The following is a 27963-nucleotide window of genomic DNA, read 5'->3' on the forward strand; positions in this document are numbered from 1 at the left end:
CTAGATCCTATCCTTAAAAGCTTATACTCTAGTACACATGAGTGTGCATAGATTCTTAGGTTACTGCATACACAAAGGTATATAAATATACCTGTCAATGCAAACAGAACATTTCAACATATCTTTGAGCTACATTATGACAGACACATGTTTCAGGTGCTATGACAACACAGAAGAGCAACATCCAATTTAATAATGAAGGAAAAGTTAAGTGGAGAGGTACTGAAGATTTCTGCAGGAAGTTATGAATATGCAGGAATTAACCAGAGGAAAGGATGGTGGGAAGAAAATCCAGGCATCAAATAGAATAACAAAAAGCAAAAAGAGAAGTAAGAAACATTGGTTCTTTATATCATGGGTTGTGATTTTAAAAAAGAAAAAAGAAAAAAAAGAGAAGTAGGAGACAACAAGGTTAAAAACCAAGAATCGCTCACAGTTTCGTGTTCCCAATAAAGTACTATGCATTTGAGGAAGGAAGAGTAAATGAGAAATTTTGGCAGAGAAAGAATGCATAATATGCTTCTTCTATGCATATCAAGGCACCTAAAGTTTATTTATTATAGGTGATGAACAGTCAGTGACATGTTAAGTGGAGAAAAGACACAATCAGGCTGCATTTGGGACAGATCTCTGGAAGCCACCAGGAAGAGAGTGCTAACATGCACTGAGCACTTACCCTGGTGCCACTGTGCTGCTGAGCACTTTACATTGATTGTCTTGACTAATCCTACCACAATCATATGGTAGATTCTGTTATCTTTATTTTACAAATGAGTAACTTGTCTAAGTCATATAGTTACTAAGGAATTCAAGAGAAGGGATTCAAAAAAATTCTGATCCCTAAAACTAGGCCTTTGACCTCTAGGATGGATGGATTGGCAGGAACAGAGTAAGAGGTAGAGGAGACTACACAGTGATAAATTAGTTAGAAAACAATTATCCTACGTGAGAAAGAATTAGGGCAATGGCACTAGGAGTGGAGAAGAAGGAACAGATTCCAGGAATATTTATAAAATTTAAAAATTATCAAACTCACATGATTCAGCCTTAAAAAGAAATGAAATTCTGACACATGCTACAACATGGACTAACCTTGAAAATATTATGCTAAGTGAAATAAGACAGTCACCAAAGGGCAAATATTGTATAATTCCACTTTTAAAGTCCCTACAAGAGTCAAATTCATACAATGAAAATAGAAGAGAAGTTACCAGAGGCAGAATCAAAAGCCGTCAAGAATACATATTGTGAAACAGAATGTTAAACCCACATAGATCCTTATCTCTTAAACCTATAGCTCCATAAGCTCTCTAGCAGTTTATAACACAGGAAAACTAAACAAGTATACTGATTATAACTTGTTTTAAGCTATGTATAAAAAGAAAAACTACTTATAAATTCTTTGAAAATTAGTTTGGCATAAACTTACCAAATTGCTTACTATCTTAAAAGTAACTTAAAGTAAATAAATAAGCATTTTATATATACTCTTGAACATTTGGATTTTTGTGTTTTAGATATCGACCTATTTTAAAACTAACAAATAACTTACATGAAAAGCTACGCAACATAGTACAAGCCCATAGAGCATAATAGTACTAGTCTAAATCTTCTATGGTACCAGAAGCTTTAAATATTTCATACATATTATCTCTGATAATTCTCAAAATTACAAGGTTGGTATTAGGGCCAGTTTAAAGACTAACATTAATTTCACAGAGTCATGTTGCATAGTTTGCTTGTAAGTAGTGAACCTAGAATTTGAACCTACTATGGTTTCAAAGTCTATGTTCTCAACCACTGCCCCCTAATCAATCCTTTATTAATATCCCTTAACTAATCTATTTCCAAATAGCAGAAAAACTATATGATTACATACAACACATAACAGTAGAGTAAGTTCTTGACTCATCACACCAAAAATCTGCAAAGTTCATATAGAAACCAGGTGAAAAATGTCTCCAAAAGTAGCAGCGGTAAAAACAAACATTTTACATTTGCAACTAGTTTTACCTCAAAACCAAATGTTTCATAATTAGTTTAGCCTACATTATTTACTAAGTTTTATCTATTATGTTAAAAATCATTTAAAATACTCAATAAAACATTTTAATATGAATACTTATAGCAAAACTAAAAACAGTTTTGCTAAGAGATCTTGAACAGGTTTCATTAAATATCTGAAACATTCTAAAATAGGTCAAATAGTTTCTGACATTTTCTTTGTTCATGGCCTTTCACTATACCCCCTATATCTTTCCCTAACTAGAAAAATTTAAATATCCTGAAAATAAAATATTAAGGTGACAATTAACTGTCTATTACTACAGATTTATACACTGGCTCTGGATGATGGCCAAACCACTAGCAGGAGCAAAAACCTTTAAGTATTTGTCATATGTCCTAAATTGTATAAATAGAATTAGCCACAAAAGGTATTTCGTACTTGTAAAAAAAAAAAAAAAATACAGTATTTCTTTAATTTTTATAATCCAAAATTCTTCATTAATCTGTCTGCCATTACTATGAATTCCTTGAAAATTAATAACTCAGACCTATTTTCAGTATCAAAAGTTAACTAGAAGCCAATTTTTAATGGTTTCAATTCCAAAAGGAATTAAGTAAAACTTGTATTTTAGTAGGCACAGAGAAACAAAATTACTAGCAAGATAATACCTCATGTAAGGAAAACTTTTCCATGTAGGAATTCAGAAAAATTAGGTAGAGCAAGGAAAAAAAAATACTTTGTGGGCTTCTGTTGTATATTACATTTGATAATTAATTATCTCAAAACATTCCATAAACTACTGGTCTGGATTTCTGAGGCTTTTAATTTTTATCTGCAGACAAAAGTAAGTTTCCCAATGTAAGAGACTGGTAAATAGATTACCTTCTAAAACAACTGTATTTTCTCTAAAGAAGTGTTATAATTCATCTATCGAAATGAAAAATTTAGAAATGCTGAGCATGAATATTTTAAAAACTGATGGTTATATTAAAAACAACAATAAAGAAACAATATTCTTGGTTGTACGACATGTGAACTGGTATTAGGGCCAATTTAAAGACTAACATTAATTTCAGAGAGTAATGTTGGATAGTTTGCTTGTAAGTAGCGAACCTAGAATTTGAACCTACCGTGGTTTCAAAGTCTATGTTCTCAACCACCAGCCCCTAATCAACTCTTGATTAATATCCCTTAACTAATCTATTTTCAATTTGTTTTACTTTTTTTTAAGACTACTGATCTGTACTCTTTAAAATGGTTAAGTTGGTAGATTTTATGTTATGTGTCTTTTACCACAATTTAAAATTTTTTTTTAAATCATTAGAAAAACGAAATAATCTTCTAAAGGAAACAACAACAACAACAAAAAACTTCCTGATACCAAGAAGTTGGATACAGAACTATACCTTCTTTGATACAAGTATGTTGCTGGGTTCCTGTATATTTCTTGGTTGCTTTACAGAATCACGTCCATACATCCTATTTTTAAGAATATGAGGCTGAGTATCAGTCATGTGCTGGTGGAGAGCCCCATGAGGGCTCATGGAGAGGGACCCACCATGCAGATTCTGAGTCATGCTAGCTGAACCACTAAGCACTGACTCCACATTAGAATTTGTTTGAGAGACCTGTGGAGAAAATACAACACTTGGAAGACTGATATAGTGAGAGCTTTCCTGATGACTCAACAAAACTTCAGGCATGATTTTATGCTCATTTCCAGGAGATACAAGTGTATCACTGGTGGCATTTTCTAAGTGTTTTCTATCTACTGGTCCAGAAGGTAGAATTGTGGGTTGTTGTAGCACAGTTTCAACTCTCTGTGACTTTTCAGTAGTTGCTTGAAGAGAGCATGGATTCAATTGTGGAACACTGGTTTGTATTACTGAAGGCTGGCCAAGCTGTTGAAATACTTGCTGAATTGGATGCTGAAGAATACCTGCTCTTCCAGATGTCTGTGTCACCATAATTGGTACATTGACTTTGTAAAGGTGACCTTAAAAGGAGAAAACAAAATTGTAAGTATAATAGAATTAAAATTTCCCTTGACAACAACCAAAAAAAATTTCGTTCACAATAGGCTGGCAAAAATATACCAATATGTTAATGGTGGTTATCTCTAGGACTTTTTGTATTTTCTTCAATCAATATATAATTCTTATTTTTTTAATTATGTATGTTTTGCTTTAATTCCAGCCTTTTCCCACAATTGCTTATATGACACACTTTGAGATACATAAAGGCCACCAATATTTAATCCATGAACCTCTTCCACTGTTTGATATATTAATGTTATCAATCAAAACCTGGATTTTAACAAACATAATCATGGAAAATATACTTCATATATTTAAAATGCCATATAACAAGACAATGCTACCCAAAATAGAGTTTAATGATTTCAAAAGTAATCAAATTTCTTCTCCTTCCTTCCTCTAAAATAACACTATAAAAGAAGAAAAAAAAGGACTAATTTTTTAGCATTGAGTTAGGTGCTTTACTTAAACTTTACAACAACCCAAAGAAGAGGTATGATCCTCTTCAGAAATCAAGAGATGGTGCTCTGAAAAGCAGAGATTAGTTAACCTACAAACTCTTGGATGATCTATCAGACCATGCAATCTCTAATAAGAAAGGGGGCAAAGACTGATCAACCTAATCTTTAATTTGTAAGTAGAGCTAGCAGGAATGCAGGTATGTTATTTATTTTGTATTTGTTAAAATTTAGATAACTGACTTGAATTAGAAAAAAATATATACAAAGAACCCCTATACAATGTTGGGAAAGAAAACTGAGAAATAAATACAGGACAGGTCTATATAGCGTCTTTTGTGGCAGATTGCCTCCATAACAATAAAAACCATTATTTATCATTACTTCTAAAATCAATTAAAGGTTTATATAACTTCTGTTATATAGTTTATTTAAAAATCTGAATGTCCAAAAACTAGTACCAATGCTAAAAATAAAAATATTCTTAGAATATACTCTCACCAGATGCAGTCTGTAGTGTCACACCTGCTGGCACATGAATGGAATATCCAGGAAAAGTAAAGCTTGCACTGGAGTTTGAAGTGCCCTAGACATAAGAAATTTATATTAGAAAGTTAGAAAAGGACTTTACTTGTATCTTTTTTTCCCTGATCTCATAGGGGGTCAAATAATCTGATTCTAGACAACAGTCTGACAATACTTAACATTTAACATTAGGGCTGAATTCTTTGAATAAAATAGCTTTTTAATATTGTTTTCAGATCATCCCATTAATGATCAAGAGGAATTCTATTCTACAGTTATTAGCAATGAAGCCAGTAAGTCCTAATGAACAGTATAAACATTGACTCAAAAATCTTGCCCAAGACATAGCTTTGCAGGGCCATTGATTCTCAGAGCTGCAAAAACTTGAAAGATTGATAACATCTAGTGTTGTTGAGAATGTGATAAATAACTGGTTCTCTCAAACACAATATGAATGTATATTGGTACAATCCTTTTGGAGGATAATTTTTGCAATATATACCAAAACAGAAAACACATATGACCTTTGACCCAGGAATTCTACTTTTAGGAATTTATCCTGATTATTACACAAACTCACAGACATATATACAAGCATACATAATCAATGGAATACTATATTAGAAAAATGCTGGAAATAATTCAAATGTTCACCAACAAACATTTGTTAAACTGTGTTACATCCGCTTAAGCCAATCTGTATTAACTGAAATTGAAACCAGTCCATCTACATTACTAAATTGAAAAACAGAAATTACAGAAACAATAAAAAAGTATTCCTACTTTTTACCATGAAAATATAACTTTCATGAAAGAAGTCTGGAAGGATAAACGTCAAACAGCTAAAACACTTATTCTTGGAATGTAAGACTACAGAGCTCTTCCTTTTTATTTATAAATTTATTTTCCTCTTTTATTTTTAAGAGGCAGGGTTTCATTCTGTTGCCCAGGCTGAAGAGCAGTGGTGCAATCATAACTCACTATAACCTCCACTTCCTAGGCTCAAGTGATCCTCCTGCCTCAGCCTTTCAAGTAGGTAGGACTACAGGCACACACCCCATGCTTGGCTAATTTTTTTTTTTTTTAATTTTTGTAGAGGGGGCATGGTGGCTCACACCTGTAATCCCAGCACTTTGGGAGAGCAAGGTGGGTCGATCACTTGAGGTCAGGAGTTTGAGACAACCCTGGCCAACATGGTGAAACCCCATCTCAACTAAAATACAAAAAATCAGCTGGGCATGATGGCAGGCATCTGTAATCCCAGCTACTCAGGAGGCTGACGCAGAAGAATCACTTGAACCCAGGAGGTGGAGGTTGCAGTGAGCTGAGATCATGCCACCTCACTCTAGCCTGGGCGACAGAGTGAGACTCTGTCAAATAAAAAAAAAAAAAAAAAACTTGTAGAGATATGGTCTTGCTATGTTGCCCAGTATCTCAGTCTCCCAAAGCACTGGGATTTACAGGTGTGACCTACCACACGTAGCCTATTTTTACTTTTTATTAATACAAGCATATTATTTATTTAAACAGGAAAAAAGATATTTCCCTGAATTCCAAAGGCAGAGATATTTCTTCATTGGTCTCCTATCAAAAGCAGCACTATTTTTTCCAAAAATCCTATTAAGCAGTGTGGTTTAGCTGTTCTTAGCAAAGAAATGGAAATAACTAGCCCACTAAGCATTTGCCCTAAAAAGGCAACCTATGGGCTGAAATAAAATAAAAATAAAACAGTCAGTAGATTATATACTGTCAGTATCATGGAAGAAAGATAAAAGTGAAAAGCTGCTATTCTTCTCTACCCAAGAAACTACTTGATTTTCTGTTAACTTGTCAATTTATCTTCTGCCTCTAAGTCCTAAGGGGAAAAATATAAACAAGCTCTACTTCACAAAGGTACAAAATGACCAAAATATTCCAGTTTAATTAAAGTAAAAACTATGATGTTGCTCCACTCTGGATGGGGGAAAAAAATCAGAAAAAAAAAACCCTCAAAATTATCTCTTTAGGATATAACAACCATATAACATTATACAGTGTAATTAAAACCCCATACAACATCACTTCAGATATTTCCTAGCCTTGTAGGTAGAGTCTTGGAAGATGCTAACAACTGCTCTGAAAGACAGGAAAACTTGGCAAGAAAATGTCAATTCTAGAACTTCTGAGTCTTACTACTTCTATGCTATAGATGCTATTCTGCCTCTCCACTCTTTACCACATCCTTTTTTTTTTTAGACAGAATTTCCTGTTGCCCAGGCTGGAGTGCAATGCACAATCTCAGCTCACTGCAACCTCCACCTCCCAGGTTCAAGCGATTCTCCTGCCTCAGTATCCTGAGTAGCTGAGATTATAGGTGCCCACCACTACACCCAGCTAAATTTTGTATTTTTAGTAGAGACAGGGTTTCGCCATGTTGGCCAGACTGGTCTTGAACTCCTGATCTCAGGCAATCCAGCTGCCCCAGCCTCCCAAAGTGCTGGGATTGCAGACATAAGCCACCGCGCCCAGCCGTATCTTTTCACTTTCAACTGGAGGATTAGAAATTACATCTATGTTCAGCATTTTGCTACCACTCACTAAAAGTGGGGCATGTCTTTTAAAATACATTTCAAGTAAGCTACATACCAGTTCTGCTGTGGTAAAACTTGGAAGAGTTCTACCAGCAGGAATAACTAATGATGCTGCATAGAAAACAAAATAAATATACATTCATTAGAATTTACCAATTTAATAAAATCACTAAATATAGCTTATTTTTAAAAAAATATTTTCTATCACTAACAGGTTAAACCATGGTGAATTCTAAGCTTCCTGATTCCAAGTAAAAAATAATTATATTTTTTTCCAACAACTTCAGATAAAGACTTTACAAATAAACTCCTTTAAGTGCCAAAAGAAAATATCTCACTGTAATGAACTACATTGTACTTTGGAAATCCATAACAAAACACCTAGATTGTCCTTAGTAAGTCAAGAAAACACCAAATGTCTTATTACAACCTTTCACTGGAGAGAAAAAGTAATATTTATTAAAGTGGCACATTTCCAAGAGACTACAATATTGGGCATAAATATGTAACCCAACATTAACCCATTCTAAATTGTAAAGGTTCAAAATAAATTCCAACTCATTATTTTATGAAAAGTTATTTACGGTACTTTGGTCAAGTAAGCAAGCACAGCTGCACAGTTTTAGGAACAAATGTATAAGAACATGTCTCCTAAAGTCTCTGCAATAAAACAGGTTCAACTGCTAAAAACCTGTAAGAAAACAAATTCCCAAGAGAATGACAACTCGATCAACATTACAGCTACAATCTCATATAGCTTTCCTTTATTATCTGCCAGTTTTCTATGCTAACCAGCCTCTCATTTATAATACATCTAAAAGATTGACCAGCTAGTTGTAAATGTAATTTATCATTTAAAAATAAGTGTAAAGAAAATAACTACAGTAGATGGGTCTCAGCTGATCAATATACTTTAGATACTCAAGGTTCATTTTATCTAAACATGACTAAATATGGCTGTTAGAATGTCATTTCACCTCATCTTTAGTAAAAACAAAAACTTTTTAGCATGTTTATGTGTTAATGTAATATTTATTATTGTCTGTTTTTCACATACTGCATTAAGGAAAATTGCCCCAAAGATCTGTTTCTGACATTAGAAGGACTCCACCATGTAAAACAAACAACTCATAAAAGCAAACATTTTTTAAATTAACCATTCCTTCCACATTAAAACAACAGAAGAAAGGCTGCAGAACGATGGTTAATGAAGCATATAATTACTTTTATTCTCTGTTCACCTATGACTTTGCTTATTAACAGGCATTATTTTAGAAAAGCTAAAACAGAAAGAATTGGACTGGCAGGAACACAATGGTATTAGTCTTCATTAGCTGAAGTGAGCAAAGCTTAAGCTGCCACAGCTTAAGTCATAGCCTGAGAGGAAAAAAAAATCTGTTAACACATTGTCTAAAGCAATTAAATGAACTTTTTGAGAAAAAATAGCAACGAAAAATAGCAACGATCATCCTCCTTTAGATACCTTGCAATAAATCCTGAAAGATAATTCACTATATTTAAAGAAATTAAATAGAACTATAACAGAGTTTTTAAAGTTTCTTTATAAATAGTGGAATAAAAGCATTGAATAGTTTTATAATGAAATTTCATGCAGCTATTTAATTTTGATACTTAATTCACAAGTTATATACACTATTTTTATATGTTCACAAGTTATATATGCCAGTAAAGGTACGTGAAAAAAATTTTAATATTCGAGATGGTTTTAATAACAAGTTTGAAATGAGTATGTGTTTTTACTCAAACTAAAAGCGTCATAACTTTGGTCTTCACGTCTATGTTCTAGAAACACTAAATTTTTTTAACTTTTATTTAAAGTTCGGGGGTGCATGTGAAGGCTCATTACACAGGTAAACTCATGTCACAGGGATTTGTTATAGATTATTTAATTACCCAGGAATTAAGCACAGTACCCAGTAGTTATCTTTTCTGCTCCTCTATCCCTGCCCACCCTCCACTCTCAAGTAGACCCAGCATCTGTTGTTTCCTTCTTTGTGTTCATAAGTTCTCATCACCTAGCTCCCACTTATAAGTGAGAACATGCACTTATAAAGATAACTTACAAGTTATCTTTCCTGCATTAGTTTATTGAGGATGATAGCCTCCAGCTACATCCATGTTCCCACAAAAGATGTGATCTCATTCTTTTTTATGGCTGCATAGTATCCATGGGGTATATGTACCACATTTCCTTTAACCAATCTGTCACTGATGAGCATTTCGGTTGATTCCATGTCTTTGCTATTGTAAAAAGTACTGCAACGAACATTTGCATGCATCTTTACAGTAGTATGCTTTATATTCCTCTGAGTATATACCCAGTCATGGGATTCTTAGGTCAAATAGTACTTCTGCTTTTTGCTTTTTGAGGAATTGCCATACTGTTTTCCACAATGGCTGAACTAATTTACATTCCCACCAACAGTGTATAACTATTTCCTTTTATCTGCAACCTCACCAATATCTGTTGTTTTTTTTCTTTTTAACAATAGCCATTCGGACTGGTGTGAGATGGTATCTCCTTGTGGTCTTGATTTGCATTTCTCTAATGATCAGTGATACTGAGCTTTTTTTCATATGCTTTTTGGCTGCATGTATATCTTCTTTTGAAAAGTATCTGTTCATGTCCTTTACCCACTTTTTAATGGGACTGGTATTCTCTCGTAAATTTTTTTTTTTTTTTCCCCATTTATTTATTTTATTGTATTTTAGGTTTTGGGGCACATGTGAAGAACATGCAAAATTGTTGCATAGGAACACACATGGCAGTGTGATTTGCTGCCTTCCTCCCCATCACCTACATCTGGCATTTCTCCCCCAGCTATCCCCCCCCAGCTCCCCACCCCCCACCGTCCCTCCCCTATTTCCCCCCAACTGACCCCAGTGTGTAGTGCTCCCCTCCCTTTGTCCCTGTGCTCTCATCGTTCAACACCCTTGAGATACCATCTCACACCGGTAAGAATGGCGAACATTAAAAAATCTGGAGACAGCAGATGCTGGAGAGGATGTGGAGAAGTAGGAACACTTTTACACTGTTGGTGGGAGTGTAAATTAGTTCAACCATTGTGGAAGACAGTGTGGCGATTCCTCAAGGACATAGAATAGAAATTCCATTTGACCCAGCAATCCCATTGCTGGGTATATATCCAAAGGATTACAAATCGTTCTACTATAAGGACACGTGTACACGAATGTTCATTGCAGCACTGTTTACAATAGCAAAGACCTGGAACCAACCCAAATGCCCATCGACGATAGACTGGATAGGGAAAATGTGGCACATATACACCATGGAATATTATGCAGCCATCAAAAACGATGAGTTTGGGTCCTTTGTGGGGACATGGATGAACCTGGAAACCATCATTCTCAGCAAACTGACAGAGGAGCAGAAGATCAAACACCGCATGTTCTCACTCTCTCGTAAATTTTTTTAAGTTCCTTATATTTGCTGGATATTAGACCTTTATCAGATGCATAGTTTGCAAATATTTTCTTCCATTCTGTATGCTGTTTCCTCTGTTGATGTTTCTTTCACTGTGTAGAAACTCTTAAGTTTAATTAGATCTCACTCATCAATTTTTGATGTTCTTGTGATTGCTTTTGGTGTCTTTGTCATGAAATCTTTGCCTATTCCTATGTCCAAGATGGTACTGCCTAGGTTGTTTTCCAGGGCTTTTACAGTTTGGGGTTTTACATTTAAGTTTTTAATTCATCCCAAGTTGATTTTTGTACGTGGTATAAGAAAGGGGTCCAGCTTCAGTCTTCCGCATATGGCTAGCCAGTTATCCCAGCACCATTTATTGAATTGGGAGTCCTTTCCCCATTACTTATTTTTGTTTACTTTGTCAATGATCAGATGGCTATAGGTGTGCAGCCTTATTTCCAGACTCTCTATTCTGTTCCATTGTTCTGTGGGCCTGTTTTATAACCATGCTGTTTTGGTTACCATAGCCCTATAGTATAGTTTGAAGTCAGGTAATGTAATGCCTCCAGCTTAGTCCTTTTTGCTTAGGATTGCCTTGGCTATTCAGGCTCTTTGTTGGTTCAACATAAATTTTAAAATAGTTTTTTCCAGCTCTGTGAAAAATTAATTACATTGGTAATTTGATAGGAATAGCATTGAATCTGTACATTGCTTTGGGCAGTATGGCCATTTTAATAATATTGATTCTTCCTATCCATGAATATGGGGTGTTTTTGTTTGTGTCTTCTCTGATTTCTTTGAGAAGCGTTTTGTAACTCTCATTGCAAAGATCTTTCACCTCCCGGTTAGCTGTATTGCTAGGTGTTTTATTCTTTTTGTGGCAATGAAATTGCATTCCTGGTTTGGCTCTTAGCTTGGCTACTGTTGGTGTATGGGAATCCTAGTGATTTTTGTACATTGGTTTTGTATCCTAAAACCTTGCTGAAGTTGTTTATCACCTGGAGGAGCTTTTAGGTCGAGACTATAGAGTTTTCTATATATGGAATCATATCGTCTGCAAACAGGGACAGTTTGACTTCCTCTCTTCCTATTTGGATGTCCTTTATTTCTTTGTCTTGCCTGACTGCTCTCGCTAGGACTTCCAATACTAGGTTGAATAGGAGTGGTGAACGAGGGCATACTTGTCTTGTGCTGTGTTCAAGGGGAAGGCATTCAGCTTTTCCCCATTCAGTATAATGTTGGCTGTGGCTTTGTCACAGACAGCTGATAGTATTTTGAGGTATGTTCCTTCAATACCTAGTTTATTGAGAGTTTTTAACATGAAACACTGTTGAATTTTATATAAAGCCTTTTCTGCATCTATTGAGATAATCACTTGGTTTTTGTCTTTAGTTTTGTTTATGTGATGAATCACATATATTGATTTGAGTATGATGAACCAACTTGGTATTCTGGGGATAAAGCATGGTGGATTAACTTTTTGATGTGCTGCTAAATTCGGTTTGCAAGCATTTTGTTGAGGGTTTTTGCAGCAATGTTCATGAGGGATATTGGCCTGAAGGCTTATTTTTTGTCATATCTCTGCCAGGGTATGGTATCAAGATGATGCTGGCCTCACAGAATCAGCTGGAGAAGGGTCCCTCCTTCTCAGTTTTTTGGAATAGTTTCTGCAGGAATAGTAGCAACTCTTTTTTGTACATCTGGTAGAATTCAGCTGTTTATCCATCAGGTCTTGGGCTTTTATTTTGGTTGGTAGGCTATTTATTACTGATTCAATTTTGGAGTTACTTATTGTTCTGTTCAAGGAATCAATTTCTTCCTGGTTAAGTCTTGGGAGAGTATATGTGTTCAGGAATTTATCCATCTCTTCTGTTTTCTAGTTTTGTGTGCATAAAGGTGTTGTTCACAATAGATTCTGATGGTTATTTTTATTTCTGTGGGGTCAGTGGTAACATTCCCTTCCTCATTTCTAATTCTGTTTATTTGAATCTTCTCTCTTCATTAGTCTAGCCAGCAGCCTCTCTATCTTATTAATTTTTTTGAAAACCAACTCCTGGATTCATTAATCTTTGGAATGTTTTTTTGTGTGTGTGTCTTGATTTCCTTCAGTTCAGTTCTAATTTTGGTTATTTCTTATCTTTTGCTAGCTTTGGGATTGATTTGTTCTTGCTTCTCTAATTCTTTCGATTGTGATATTATGTTCTTACTTCGAGGTCTTTCTAACTTTTTGATGTGGACATTTAGTGCTATGAATTTCCCTCTTAACCCTGCCTTAGCTGTGTCCCAGAGATTCTGGTATATTGTATCTTTGTATTCATTAGAAATACTAAATTTAACAATAAATTTTAACATAGCAAGAATTCAATTCCACAAACATAATTTTAAAAATGTTGTAATACACTAATATGGCATAGTAATATCCACATTCATAAGTGTATTGTTTCTTATTCACCATCAAAAATTATTTGATACAAAGTGGCAGTTACAGTTTTATGATTCTTGGATCTGCTTTGAACCAATCCAAATCTTAATATTTAAATTACACAATTCAGGAAATATAAAAACAGGTGAATTTCTCCTTTATGACTACTCATTAGCATAAATTTGTCTCCTGAAGACCAAACAATATTCTAACTTTCAAATCACCTAAAGAACCAACCACATTGCTAAAATTTTCAATACATCTAAATGCAATTGGACATATAGTTTGCACCTATATTTTAGGAGTTTTAATGCTCAAATATGAAAGCCATCACAAACCTCTTCTCCCTGATCTTCCCTTTCCTTCTTTCTTTAATGACTGATAGTATCATTTTAGAAAGATCATGTGACATGAAGACCAAACACAGAAGATGACTTGAAGTTCCCTAGAAATAAGGCAATCATAAGGTGACTACATGTCCCAGTTTTCCCAGAACAGTCTCAGTTTATACCTGTTATTCTGAGGTAATTATTAATAGAATCCAATTTCTCTCTCTCTCAAAACTGGATTATAATTTACATATAGTCACCCTAAGTGCAGAACAACAGTTCTCAGAGTAAACAAACCACTGAGGGTACCTAAGACCCTTTCCAGTGTGTTCATAAGGTCAAAACTATTTTCATAATACCAAGACAAAATGTGCCTTTTTCTTATTTAGTATTTTTATTTGGTTTTGTTGACATTTGCAGTGAGGACACAAAAGCAATAACAAGTAAAATTATAGGTATCTTAGCATGAATTAAGGAAGTAGCACCAAACCTTGCAAGTGGTCATTGTATTCTCCATTGCTATCCACAGTTAAAAAAACACAACAGACAAAAGCAACAGAAACCACCACAAACCTATTTCACTTAAGAAAGTCATTTGCATAATCTAAGAATTATTAATTATATTAAATTTCAACTAGCAGGCATACTTCCTTTTAATATTTTATGAGATGAAATAGAAGGAAAAAGCATTTCTGCAGCATACAAAAGTACAAAAAAAGTACAAGGAAAAGCATTTGTGCCATGGTTTAAGATGGGAGTTAATATGGCCTTTTTAACCTAAGGTGGCAGATTAATGCCTTTTAGCAGGCCTCAGCCATTTGGAAATAACAAGACAGTAAATAAAGATCAATGGTGTGAGCTTTAATTCAAGAAGGAAAATAGGAATACACTGGAATCATGAAGGACACTCCAAATCCCAGAGACGAGAATCCCAGCAAACAGCCACTATGATGGCATTTGACAGATAAAAGTGAAATCCCAGTACATGAGAGAGAAAGACAGCCTCCCTCAGTGACTTACCTTTCCACTGGGAATCAAAGCAAACCAGGCTGAGGGAGAACTTTTTTTTCTCCCAAACCCTGGAGTTAACCTGGGGAGTGGGTTGGAGACACTGTGTGAGAAAAACACTAGGAGAAGCTGCAGACACTTTCCAAGACATAGGACCAAGCACAGGATGCCATTTTTAATCTGGGTACATACAAGTCAGTCATTCTAGGCAACCCAGCTGCATGGTCACACAAGCACTTGTCTTGGGCCAGAGACTGGATTGCCTCCTGTGGAGCAGGGTAGTAGCCTCCACAGCCTCCACCACTTCTGAGGTGAAAAGCACCTCAGAAGTAGGTGCTGGAATTATACTCTTCCCTGTTGTAAACCTGGAGTGTGAGGAAAACTGCTACAGCTGCAATTACTCTTGGGCAATGAGACTTACAGCCAGGGCCAGCTTGGCAACATGAAACTGATCTGCATGTGCCATTACTGGGTTCCCCAGCCTGTTCCCCTGGGATCAAGATGAAGTAGGGGTCCCTTCTGCTCCATCCAGCCAGAAATCCAGGCATTCAGTGTACCTTCTTGCCTCACCTAGCAGCGTGAACCATTCATCCTTCATGGACATAGATCATGGTGCAGCAGGGCCATCTCCACTCCATGGCCAGGCTGATGTCCAGACATTTGGAGCACCCACTCACCTTGATTGGCAGCCTGACCCACCCCACCCTTCCTATGCAGAGATCCTAATACAAGGGGGCCCTCTCAGCTACACACCTAAGCAGATGCCCAGGCATTCATAGCACCTGCCTGCCTGGTCCAATAGCTTGAGTCATCCCATGCTTCCTATGCAGAGATCTTGATGCAGGGGGGCCCTCTCCACTCCATTCCCAAGCAGATCTCCAGGTATTGGAGCACTCATTACCCTGGATTAGAAGTTTAGTCTGCCCCCCATCACTGTGCAATGACCTTGAAGCCAAGGAGGTTTCCCAGTTCCATGCCTAGATATATCCTGGGCACCTGGTAGCTGCCCACTGGATTCTCTCTCAGCATTGTACCTGCCACTGGGGGACTTGCAGGTGGGTCTGCCCAGTCTGGGCCCACCCTTCATGGCCCCTGTCCTCCCAGACTGTCCGAGGTCAATGCTAAAGAAAAAATCTTAAAGACAGCTAGAGAAAAAGATCAGATCATATACAGAAGGAAATGCTTTAGGCTAAAGTTTCTCTCAGCAGAAACTTTACAAGCCAGGAGAGACTAGGAGCCTATTTTCAGCATTCTTAACGAAAGGAAATTCCAATCAAGAATTTCACACCCTGCCAAGTTAAGTTTCACAAGCACAGGAGAAATAAAAGCTTTTCCATGCAAGCATTAAGGGAATTTGTTACCATTAGACCATCGTTACAAGAGCGCCTTACAAAAGTTCTAAACACAGAAACAAAAAAATAATGCCAGCTACCATGAAAATACACATAAACCCAAAGACTCTATGAAGTAACCACACAATAGAAACTGCAAAGCAATCAGCTAACAATTTCATGATAGGCTCAAAACCTCACATAGCCAGAGACACAGTGGCTTACGCCTGTAATTCCAGCAATTTGGGAGGCAGGCAGATTGCTTGAGGTAAGGAGTTTGAGATCAGCCTCGCCAACATGGTGAAACCCCATCTATACTAAAAATACAAAAATTTGCCATGCGTGGTGATGCTCACCTGCAGTCCCAGCTACTCGGGAGGCTGAGGCAGAAGAATCTCTTGAACTCAAAGAAGAAGGTTACAGTGAGTTGAGATCGTGCCACTGCACTCCAGCCTGGGTGACAGAGTGAGACTCCATCTCAATAAAAACAAAACTTCACATATTAATCTTAACCTTGAATGTAAATGATCTATACACTCCGCTAAAAAGGCACAAAATGGCAAGTTGGATAAAAAACAAGATGCACGTAACAACACTCATAGGCTCAAAATAAAGGGCTAAAGAGTGATCCACCAAGCAAATGGAAAACAGAAAGAGCAGCGGTCACTATTATCTTATCAGATAAAACAGACTTTAAACGAACAACAGTAACAAACAACAAAGAAGGCCATTATATAATGACAACGCATTTGATTCAACAAGAAGACTTAACTATTTTACACACACTCACCCAAAATTGGAGCACCTAGAATACAAACAAGTACTTCTAGACCTACAAAACTCTTATACAGCCATGCAATAATAATAGGGGACTTCAATACCCTACTGGAAGCATTAGACAGATCATCGAGGCAGAAAACTAACAAAGAAATTCTGAATTTAAACTTGACCAGTTGGACCTAATGGACATCTACAGAATTCTCCACCCATTGACCACAGAATCACACTCTTCTCATCTGCACATGGAACATACTCCACAACTGACCATATGCTCAGCCATAAAGCAAGTCTCAATAAATTCAAAAAAATTAACATCACACCAACCATGCTCATGGACCACAGAGGAATAAAAATAGAAATCGCCTTTTCCACCCTCCCACTAAGCACTGTTCCAGCTGCATCATGTTCACTCTGATCTCTGGGATCCTGCTAAGCCAGCACCACTGTTGTCTCCCTTCAGCCGCCATCATGATTATTTACCCAGACCTTACCAGCCATGAGATGTTCTCCAACATTTACAGTACCTGGGAGATTGCAGATGAGCTGTGCCTGGAAGTGGGGTGGGGGGTTAGGGGAAAGATGGTCAGTAGGACAGAGGGTAACATTGACAGAAATGCCTCCACAGAAGGCCCGGAGGGTAAAGGTATCAAAATCCCATTAATCATTTTTATTGATACTGTCATGAACCACCACTTGCAGGAAACAAATCTCACAAAAGAAGCCTACAAGAAGTACATCAAATATTACATAAAATCAATCAAAGGCCAACTTGAAGAACAGTGACCTAAATAGTAAAACCTTTTATGACAGAAGCTATAAAACAAACCAATCACAGCTTATAATTTCAACAACTACCAGTTTTTTACTGGTAAAAACATGAATCCAGATGAAATGTTTGCTCTACCATGAAGATGGTATGACCCCATATATGATTTTCTTTAAAGATGGTTTAGAAATGGAAAAACGTTAACAAATTGGCAATTACTTTGGCTCTAACACCTGTCATCATAACTGCCTGCTGCCTATCATCCACATGAACACAATGACAAGACAAACTGGACTTGAGCTCTTCATTTATTTTGACCATTATGTATTTGGCACGGAAGCATTGGTTGTTTGTTTGTTTGTTTGTTTGTTTTTTGAGACAGAGTCTTGCTCTGTCGCCAAGCGCCAGGCCGGAGTGCAAAGGTACAACCTCGGCTCACTGCAACCTCTGCCTCCCAGGTTCAAGCAATTCTCCTGCCTCAGCCTCCTGAGTAGCTGGGACTACAGGCAAGTGCCACTATGCCCAGCTAATTTTTTGTATTTTTTAGTAGAGACAGGGTTTCACCATGTTAGCCAGTATGGTCTCAATCTCTTGACCTCATGATCCGCCCGCCTCAGCCTCCCAAAGTGCTGGGATTACAGGTGTGAGCCACCGCGCCCAGCCCCTGGAAGCACTGTTTTTAAGAAAAACATTCCATGTAAGTTGTCTAAAAATACAATGCACTTAAACACATTTGAAAGAATGCCTTTTTAGTTTAATACATATTTATGCTAAATCCATCCTGTAGCATTCCTGGAGAGGCTAGAGCCTGGCTGTTAGTCACTACTAGGACGAATAAGACTATCATTAGATAACCTCTACAGAGAGAATTACTTCTGAGACTGGAATATAAAAAAGAATAAAAAGTTTTAATTCTCAGTTGAGTAAAGGAAGAGACCGCACTCGTAGCAGAATCAACATCTGAAGTGGAGCCTTATACATTTATCACCTACAACAGAAGTAGTTAACTCTGGAAGACACTACCAAGAGAATAAAAAGCGACTAATACAGTTGGAAGCAAAAAACAACAAAGAGAACAAAGAAGCAAATCAATGCCAAGATTTTTCCAAATCACACAATTACATGGCAATTTTAAAACTTGTTCCTGAATGACTTTTGGATAAACAACAAAGTTAAGGCAGAAATCAAAAAATTCTTTGAAATAAATGAAAACACGGACAACATACCAAAAATCTCTGAGATGCAGCAAAAGCAGTGTTAGGAAGAAACTGTATAGTACTGAATGGCTACTACAAAAAGTTGGAAAGATCTCAAATTAACAATCTAACATCACACCTACAGGAACTAGAAAAACAAGAACTAACCCTAAAGCCAGATGAAAACAAATAACTAAAATCAGAGTGAAACTCAACAAAATTGAGACCCCAAAATCCATACAAAGAATCAATGATTTTCTTACAGTGATCATTAAAGGGGAAAAAAGAATCAATGAAACCAAAAACTGGTTCTCTGAAAGGATAAGCAAAATTGATAGAACACTAACTATATTAACAAAGAAAAAAATGGAAGATTCCAATAAGCACAGTCAGAAATGACAAAGATGACATCACAACCAATCCCGCAGAAATATAAAAGATCCTCAGAAACTATTAGAATACCTCTTCATTTACAAACTAGAAAATCTAGAGGAAATGGATAAATTCCTAGAAACATAAAATCTCCCAAGATTGAATCAGGAAGAAATTAAAACTCTGAAAAGACCAATATCAAGTTCCAAAACTGAATTAGCAATAAAAAACCTAGCACCCAAAAAAAGCCCCAGGCCAGATGGACTCACAGCTGAATTCTGCCAGATGTTCAAAGAAGTGCTGATACTACTCCAAATATGCTGAAAAGATTCCAAAATGTTGAGGAGAAGGGACTCCTCTCTAACTCATTCTATGAAGCCAGCATTGCCCTTATACCAAAACCTGGAACAGACATGATGAAAAAAGAAATGTAGAAGCCAATATCCCTGATGAACATAGATGTAAAAGCTCCTCAACAAAATACTAGCAAACTGAATCCAGCAGGACATCAAAAGTTAACTCACCACAACTAAATAGGCTTTATTCCTGGGATGTAAAGTTAGTTCAATATATGCAAGTCAATCAGTGTGATTTATTGACAAACACAATAAACAGAATTAAAACACATAAACAGAATTAAAAGCAAAAACCTATGATTATCTCAATATACATCGAAAAAGGTTTTGGTAAAATCCAACATGACTTAATGATTAAATAAAAAAAATAAAAAAAATAAAAAACCACCCTCAAGAAATGAAGCACTGAAGGAACATACCTCAAAATAATAAGAGCCGTCTATGACAAACTCACAGCCAACAGCATGCTAAATGGGCAAAAACTGGAATCATTCTCCTTGAGAACCAGAACATGACAAGGATGCCCAATTGCACCACTCCTATTCAATATAATACTGGAAGTACAGAGCTATCATTCAAGAGAAAAAGTAAAAGGCATCCAAATAGGAAAAGAAGTCAAACTATCTTTCGTCGCTGACAATATGGTCTTACACCTAGAAAACCCTAACGACTTCATCAAAAGACTCCTAGAACTAATAAATGACTTCAGTTAAGTTTCAGGATACAAAATCAATGTATAAAATTAGTAGCATTTCTACATACCAACAACGTTCAGGCTAAGAGCCAAATCAAGAACACAACCCCATTTACAATAGCCACATGCAAAAATAAAATACCTAGGAACACATTTAATGAAGGAGGGAAAGATCTCTACAAGGAGAACTACAAAACACTACTGAAAGAAATCACACATCACACAAACAAAAGGAGAAACACTCCGGGCTCATGGAATGGAAGAATCAATATCATTTAAAATGGCCATACATCCTAAAGTAATCTGCATATTTAATCGAACTACCAATGTCATTTTTCACAGAACTAGAAAAAAAAAAAAACTATTCTAAAATTCATATGGAACCAACAAGGAGCCTGAGCAGCCAAAATAATCATAAGCAAAAAAAAAGAATACAACTGGAAGCATCATATTACAGAACTTCAACCCAGACTATAAGGCTATAGTAACCAAAACAGTATAGCAACAGTACAAAAACAAAAACATACACATAGACCAATGGAACAGAATAGAAACTCAGAAATAAAGTCACACGCCTACAGCCATCTGATCTTTGACAAAGTCAACAAAAAATTAGCAATGGGGAAAGGACTCCCTATTCATTAAATGGTGCTGGGGTGACTGGCTAGCCATATGAAGAAGAATGAACTAGACTCCTGCCTTTCACCATATAAAAAAATTAACTCAAGATATAACTGGGAAGCCTAACTTCAAAATACATTTTAAAACTTTTTTTTCCTTTCCCTTGGGATTCAAGACCTAACCTTGAGGCAAACCACAAAACCCTTTTCCCTTAACCTGAAAATAGACCCCGTGTCCTTCCATTTCTTACTGCATATACTCCCTTCACATTTATCCAACTGTATGCTAGTATCTAATTATGTGCCTACTTAGAAGTTCTAGGGGCAAACCTTAATACAAACAGACCAAGCCTGGGGACCCAGCTGCAAAACTGCAGTGACAAACTCAAGGCACCTAGTCCACAACCTCACCATTGTTGAGATGACTCTAGTCCACACTCCAGGTGGACTGGAACCCAAGAAAGCCAATAAAACAAGACACACAGACAGTGTACTCAGTATAATTCTTGCATGCCTTTCATATCAAGTTTTACCTTTTTAAACCCTTGACTTCCCCCACCAAAATTGAAAGTGATTGCTTTGGATAGGAATCAAGCCACTTCCTCTTTGCTAGCTTTGGAAATAAAGTAACTTTCTTTCTACCACACCTCTCCCTTGTTAACTGGACTCTGCAAGTAGTGAGTGACTGAACTTGCATTCAGTTGCAAAGTTAAAGAATTAAATCTAAGACGTCAAAGCATAAGAATCCTAGAAGAAAACTTAGGAAATGCCATTATGGACACTGGCCTTGGGAAAAAATTTATGACTAAATTCTCAAAAGCAATCGCAACAAAAACAAAATTGACAAGTGAGATCTAATTAAATTATAGAGATTCTACACAGCAAAAGAAACTACCAACAGAGTGAACAGACAACCAACAGAATGGTAGAAAATATTCTCAAACAATTCATCTGACAAAGTTGTAATATCCAGAATCTATAAGGAACTTAATTCAACAAAAAATCAAATAAGCCCATTAAAAAGTGGGCAAAAGACATGAACAGATGCTTCTTGGCCAGGGGCAGTGGCTCTTGCCTGTAATCCCAGCACTCTGGGAGGCCAAGGTGGGCAGATCATGAGGTCAGGAGATGAAGACCATCCTGGCCAATATGGTGAAACCATGTCTCTACTAAAAACAATACCAAAATTAGCTGGGCATGGTGGCACATGCCTGTAATCTCAGCTACTAGGGAGGCTGAGGCAGAAGAATGGCTTGAACCAGGGAGTCAGAGGTTATAGTGAGCCAAGATCCACCACTGCCCTCCAGCCTAGCAACAGAGCAAGACTCCATCTCAAAAATAAATAAAAATAAAAAATAAATGAAAAAATAAAAAGTGGGCAAAAGACATAAACAGACGCTTCTCAAAAGAAGATACAGAAGTGGAAAATACATGAAAAAATGTTCCACATCACTAATCATCAGAGAAATACAAATCAAAACCACAAGATACCACCTCACACCAGTCAAAATGCCTATTGCTAAAAAGTCAAAAACAACAGATGCTAGGAAGGCTGCAGAGAAAAAGGAATGCTTGTACACTGTTGGTGGGAATGTAAATTAGTTCAGCCACTGTGGACAGCAGTTTGGAGATTTCTCTAAGAATTTGAAATAGAATTACCACTTGATCCAGCAATCCCATTACTGGCTATATATCCAAAAGAAAAGAAATCTTTCTACCAAAATGACACATGCACTCCCATGTTCATTGCAGTACTATTCACAATAGCAAAGACATGCAACCAATCCAGGTGACCATCCACAGTGGATTGGATAAAGAAAATGTGGTATATACACACAATGGAACACTATGCAACCATAAATAAAGAAATTCATGTCCAGAAACATGAATGCTGCTGGAAGCCAGTATCCTAAGTGAATTAATGCAGGAACAGAAAAATAAATACCACATATTCTTACTTTCAAGTAGAAGCTAAACATTGAGTACCCATGAACATAAAGATGCCAACAAGAGAAACTGGGCACTACTAGAGAGATGAGGATGAGAGGAGGGCAAGGGCTGAAAAACTCACTATTGGATATTATGCTCAGTACCTAGGGGTACTATGCATTTGTAACCCAAACTTCAGTATCATGACACATACCCATGTAACAAACTTGCCCATCCTGAATCTAGAATAAAAGTTGAAAAGAGAAAAACATAGCCTCTTCTTTCAAGAAACACCATTTTTACTTGAAAGAATAACTGACAGCAACTATAATTATTCAAACTGGGTATCTGGCAGACATTTTTTTAAACATAAACTAAGCTTGCCCACCACTTCAAGAAAAACTAACAGCAGGTATTTGACAATGATAAAACTCAAGTTTTCAAGCAAAAATTTAACTTTGGGAAATTCATATCAACCACAATGGATGAGATGCATAGTTATATCAATGAATATGATTTTTTATCTTGTATAATTAACAGTTTCAACTGCATGACAGCAAACCAATATTTTCCAAATAAACCAATGTATACTACAACATTACACGTGTTAAAGAGCCATTCAGAGTGCAAGATATGTCAATAAACCCTAATGAAATATTCCAAAAAGTTCCATGTTGTTCCAGATTCCATTATGCAGCTAACCTCTCAGAAACTACCATTTGTTGGGTTTTAGTGTAGTATCGATTATCTGAAAATACTATTAAAATTCATCTCTTTTTTCCCAATTATATATCTGTGGAAGGCCAAATTTTCTTCATAAACTCTCACAAAAACAACGTATCACGACAGATTGAATTTAGGAACAGGTATAAGAAATAAAGAGTCAGAGGTAGTAACTAAAAATCTTCCAACGTAGAAAAGCCCAGAACCCGACGGCTTAATGGCTGAATTCTACCAAATATTCAAAGAGGATGAATTCAGTAAAGTTGCAGGATATAAAATCAACATAAAAAAATCAGTGACATTTCTGTACACAAATAACTACCTATCCAAAAAAAAATCATGAAAACAATCTCATTTACAATAGCATCTTAAAAATAAAATTCTTAAGAATATATTTAACCAAGAAGGTGAAAGATAGGCACACTCTGGGAGGCCAAGGTAGATGGATTGCTTAAACTCAGAAGTTTGAGACCAGCCTCGGCAATATGGAGAAATCCTGCCTCTGCAAAATATATAAAAATTATCCAGATGTGGCAGCACATGCCTGTAGTGGCAGCTACTTGGCAGACTAAGGTGGGAGGATGGCTTGTGCCTGGAGGTGGAGGCTGCAGTGAGTCATGACTGTGCCACTGCACTTCAGCCTAGATGAGAGAGCCAGATCCTTTCTCAAAAAAACATAAAAGATATATACACTGAAAACTATAAAACATTGATATAAGAAACTGAAGGACACAGATAAATGGAAAAATACTGGTGTTCATGGACTGGAAGAACTGATATCATTAAAATGTCTATACTACTCAAAGCAAAATACAGATTCAACAAAATCTCTATCAAAATTCTAATGATTTTCTTCATAGAAAAAAAAAGCCAATTCTAAAATTCATATGGAGCCACAGAACACATCAAACAGCAAAAACAATACTAAGCATAAAGCTGGAGGTATTATAATACTTAACTTCAAAATATACCTCAACGCTATAAACATCAAAAAAAAAAAAAGTAGTTGGAGGTATCACATTTTCTTGTTTATATTACAAATCTATAGTAATCAAAACAGTATGGTACTGACATAAAAACAGACACAGAGACCAGCAGAACAGAATAGAGAGCCCAAAAATAAACCCAAACATATATAGTCAATTAATTTTCAACAAGGGTGATAAGAGGACACAATGGGAAAAGGATAGTTTCTTCAATAAATGGTTGCTACTGGGAGAAGTGAATTTCCACATACAAAAGAATGAAATGTACTCTTATTTTTATACCATACATAAAAATCAATTCAAAACAGATAAAAGACCTAAATATAAGACCTTAAACCATAAAACTCCAAGACAAACACACAGAGGAAAACCTCCTTGACAATGGCCTTGGCAATATTTTTTGGATATCATGCCAAAAGCTCGGGCTACGAAAGCAGAAATGAGTAAGCCAGGTACGAGGGCTCACACCTATAATCCCAGCATTGTGGGAGGCTGAGGTGGGAGGATTGCTTCAGTCTAAGAGTTCAAGGCTAGCCTGGGCAACACAGCAAAATCCAGTCTCTAAAAAAAAATTAAAAATTAGACAGGCATAACAGGGTGTGCCTGTATTCCCAGTTAGTCATGAAGTTGATATGAGCAGATCAATTGATCCTGGGAGGTCAAGGCTACAGTGAGCTGTGATCACTCCACTGCACTCCAGCCTAGATGACAGAGCAAGACGCTGTCTCCAAAAAAAATTAAAATAAAATAGAGATATCACATTTAAAAGCTCCTGTACAGCAAAGAAAACAAATAACAAAATAAAACAGCAGCCAACAGATTGGGAGAAAATATTTGCAAACAATATATCTGAAGAAGGGCTTAATATCCAAAAGATATTAAAAGATTCACAACTCAGTAACAGAAGAACAAATAGCCCTATTCAAAAATTGTCAAATGATCTGAATAGATCTTTTTCCTAAGACAATGTAAAAACAGCTAACAAATATATGAAAAGGTGCTCGACATCACCAATCATCAGAGAAATACAAGTCAAAACTACATTAAGATATCAATTCATACCTGTTAGAATGGCTATTACCAAAAAGAAAAGAGATGACAAGTGCTGGTGAAAGCACAGAGGAAAGGAAACCCCTGTACTCTGTTAGTGGGAATGCAGAATGATCAGCCATTGTATAAAACTGTGCAGAGATTCCTAAAGAAATTAAAAATGGAAGTACCACATGACTCAGCAATCCTTCTTATGAGATATATACCCAAAGGAAATTAAACCACTACCTCATAAAAATATCTACACTCCCATGTTCAATTCAACATTACTCATGATAGCCAAGATTTGTAAACAACCAAAGTATCTGCAAATGGACAAACAGATAAAGAAAATGTGGTATGTCTGTATACACACACACAGAGAGATACTATTCAGCTTTTTAAGAGAGATTCTGCCATTTGTCACAACATAGATGAATGTGAAGGACTTTATATTAAGTGAAATAAGCCAGACACAAATAGTATTGCATGATTTCATTTATATGTCAAAAAAAAAAAAAAAACAAACAACAACCCCACAGTCAAAGACAGAGATAGAGAATAAAATAGCAGTTGCCAGGGGCAGGAAGGGAGAAAATAAGACGTAGGCTAAAGGATACAAAGTCACAGATACATAGGATCAGTAAGTCTAAACACCTAACAGATAACATGAGGGTTCTGCTTAATAATGTTGTACTGCACTTGGGGTTTTTGCTAAAACAGTAGACAGGGTCTTGCTCTTAGGTACTTTAAAAGTACCTAAAATTAATAGAAATAGATAAGAATCCAGTTGATTTCTGTAGATCTCATTAAGCAACATTAGCAAGACCTGCAGAAAAGTCAAACAATGCCACTCTTCTTACTATTTTTTGTCTAAGGAGAGTTATTATTCACAAATATATGATATTATGTTAATATGTAATTGAATTTTTAAATAGACCAATTTTTTTTAAATTTCTGTTTTAATTTCTAATATGTTAAATAGATAGTTACAACCCACATTTTAAAAGCTCTTTGGGGTCCTTAATTTTTATGAGCTTAAAGGAGTCCTGAGACCAAAGTTGAGAACTGAAGACACAGGAAATTACTAATCAAAAACAAAGAACATATGATAGTGCAAACAAGTTTCTGGGGTTTTTTTTTTTAGATTCAGGGGACATGTGTACAGGTTTGATACATGGGTATATCATATGACACTGAGGCTTAAGCCTCTATTAATCCCGTCACCCAAATAGTGAACCTAGTACCCAACAGGTAGTTTTTCAATCCTTGTCCTTTTCTGTCCCTCTCTCCTACTGGAATCCCCACTGTTCCCACCTTTTTGTCTGTATGTACCCAATGTTTACCTCCCATTTATAAGTGAGAACATGCGGTATACAGTTTTCCATTCCAGTGTTAATTCACTTAGGATAATGGCCCCAGCACCACCTATGCTGCTACAAAGGACATTTCTTTCTCTGTTTTTTATGGTTATGTAGTATTCCATGGTATATATGTGCCACATTTTCTTTATCCAATCCACCATGTATGAGTTGGGTTGATTCCATATCTTTGCTAATGTGAACAGCACTGCAATAAACATACAAGTGTGGGTGTCTTTTTGTTAGAACACTTTATTTTCTTTCAGGTAAATTCCCAGTAATAGGACGCTGAGTTGAATGGCAGCTTTAAGTTTTTTGAAAAATCTGCAAACTGCTTTCCACAGCGGCTGAACAAATTTACATTCCCACCAACAGTGCATAAGTGGTGCCCTTTTTCTGCAACTTCATCAACATCTGTTTTTCAGCATTTTAATAATAGCCATTCTGACTGGTGTGAGATGGTACCTCATTGTGATTTTGATTGAGCAAACAAATTTTAAGATAGAACAAAGGTAAATGACTTACTGAATTGTGGATTTAATTTGAACTTGTTATCAAAACAGATAAAAAGGGTATAGAAATTATTTTAATCAGGCTTTTAAAAGCATACCATGAGAAGATATAATTAAGAAGTACTTCAATTTTATGAGACCATTTATTTCAAGAATCTTATTCTTCAGTACCTAAAGATGAAGAGAGACAGAACAGGCCTATTACGTACTTTTAAGGGATAAATGTACTTCCTCTTAAACCTCTTCTTTATAAATGATTTAGAAGAGTATAAGGAGAAAAACTATTTAAAATGTAATTATTTCTATTATTCTAACTGCTAAGATACAGAATAAGGTGCTGAGTAAAAACAAGCTAGCAGATATATTAGTTGCAAGACTATTTTGTTATTTAAATCACTGGTAATATTACCATCTTGCGACAAAATCAAGTATTGCAATTTCGAATGACAGAATCTTAGAAGTGTTAACCATGCCTTTTTTTTTTTTTTTTTTTTTTTTTTTTTT

General features: G+C 36.1%; 1 protein-coding gene and 1 pseudogene across 2 annotated transcripts in view; one reads left to right on the top strand and one right to left on the bottom strand.

Annotated features, from left to right (window-relative positions):
- The window catches only part of GTF2A1L (general transcription factor IIA subunit 1 like), a 73829-nt gene that overhangs the window by 40705 nt on the left and 5161 nt on the right, over positions 1–27963 (bottom strand). For both annotated transcript variants that reach the window (XM_017548518.2, XM_037745722.1), the window contains 3 exons: positions 7653–7708; positions 5004–5088; positions 3415–4004 (listed from right to left, as the gene is read on the bottom strand). In XM_017548518.2, coding sequence (XP_017404007.1) covers positions 3415–4004; positions 5004–5088; positions 7653–7708 — 731 coding nt within the window. The remainder of the gene's footprint in view (positions 1–3414; positions 4005–5003; positions 5089–7652; positions 7709–27963) is intronic.
- LOC108317807 lies at positions 17384–17885 on the top strand (annotated as a pseudogene).

The sequence above is a fragment of the Cebus imitator genome, unplaced genomic scaffold, assembly GCF_001604975.1.
Source record: "Cebus imitator isolate Cc_AM_T3 unplaced genomic scaffold, Cebus_imitator-1.0 Scaffold209, whole genome shotgun sequence".
Lineage (NCBI taxonomy): Eukaryota > Metazoa > Chordata > Mammalia > Primates > Cebidae > Cebus > Cebus imitator.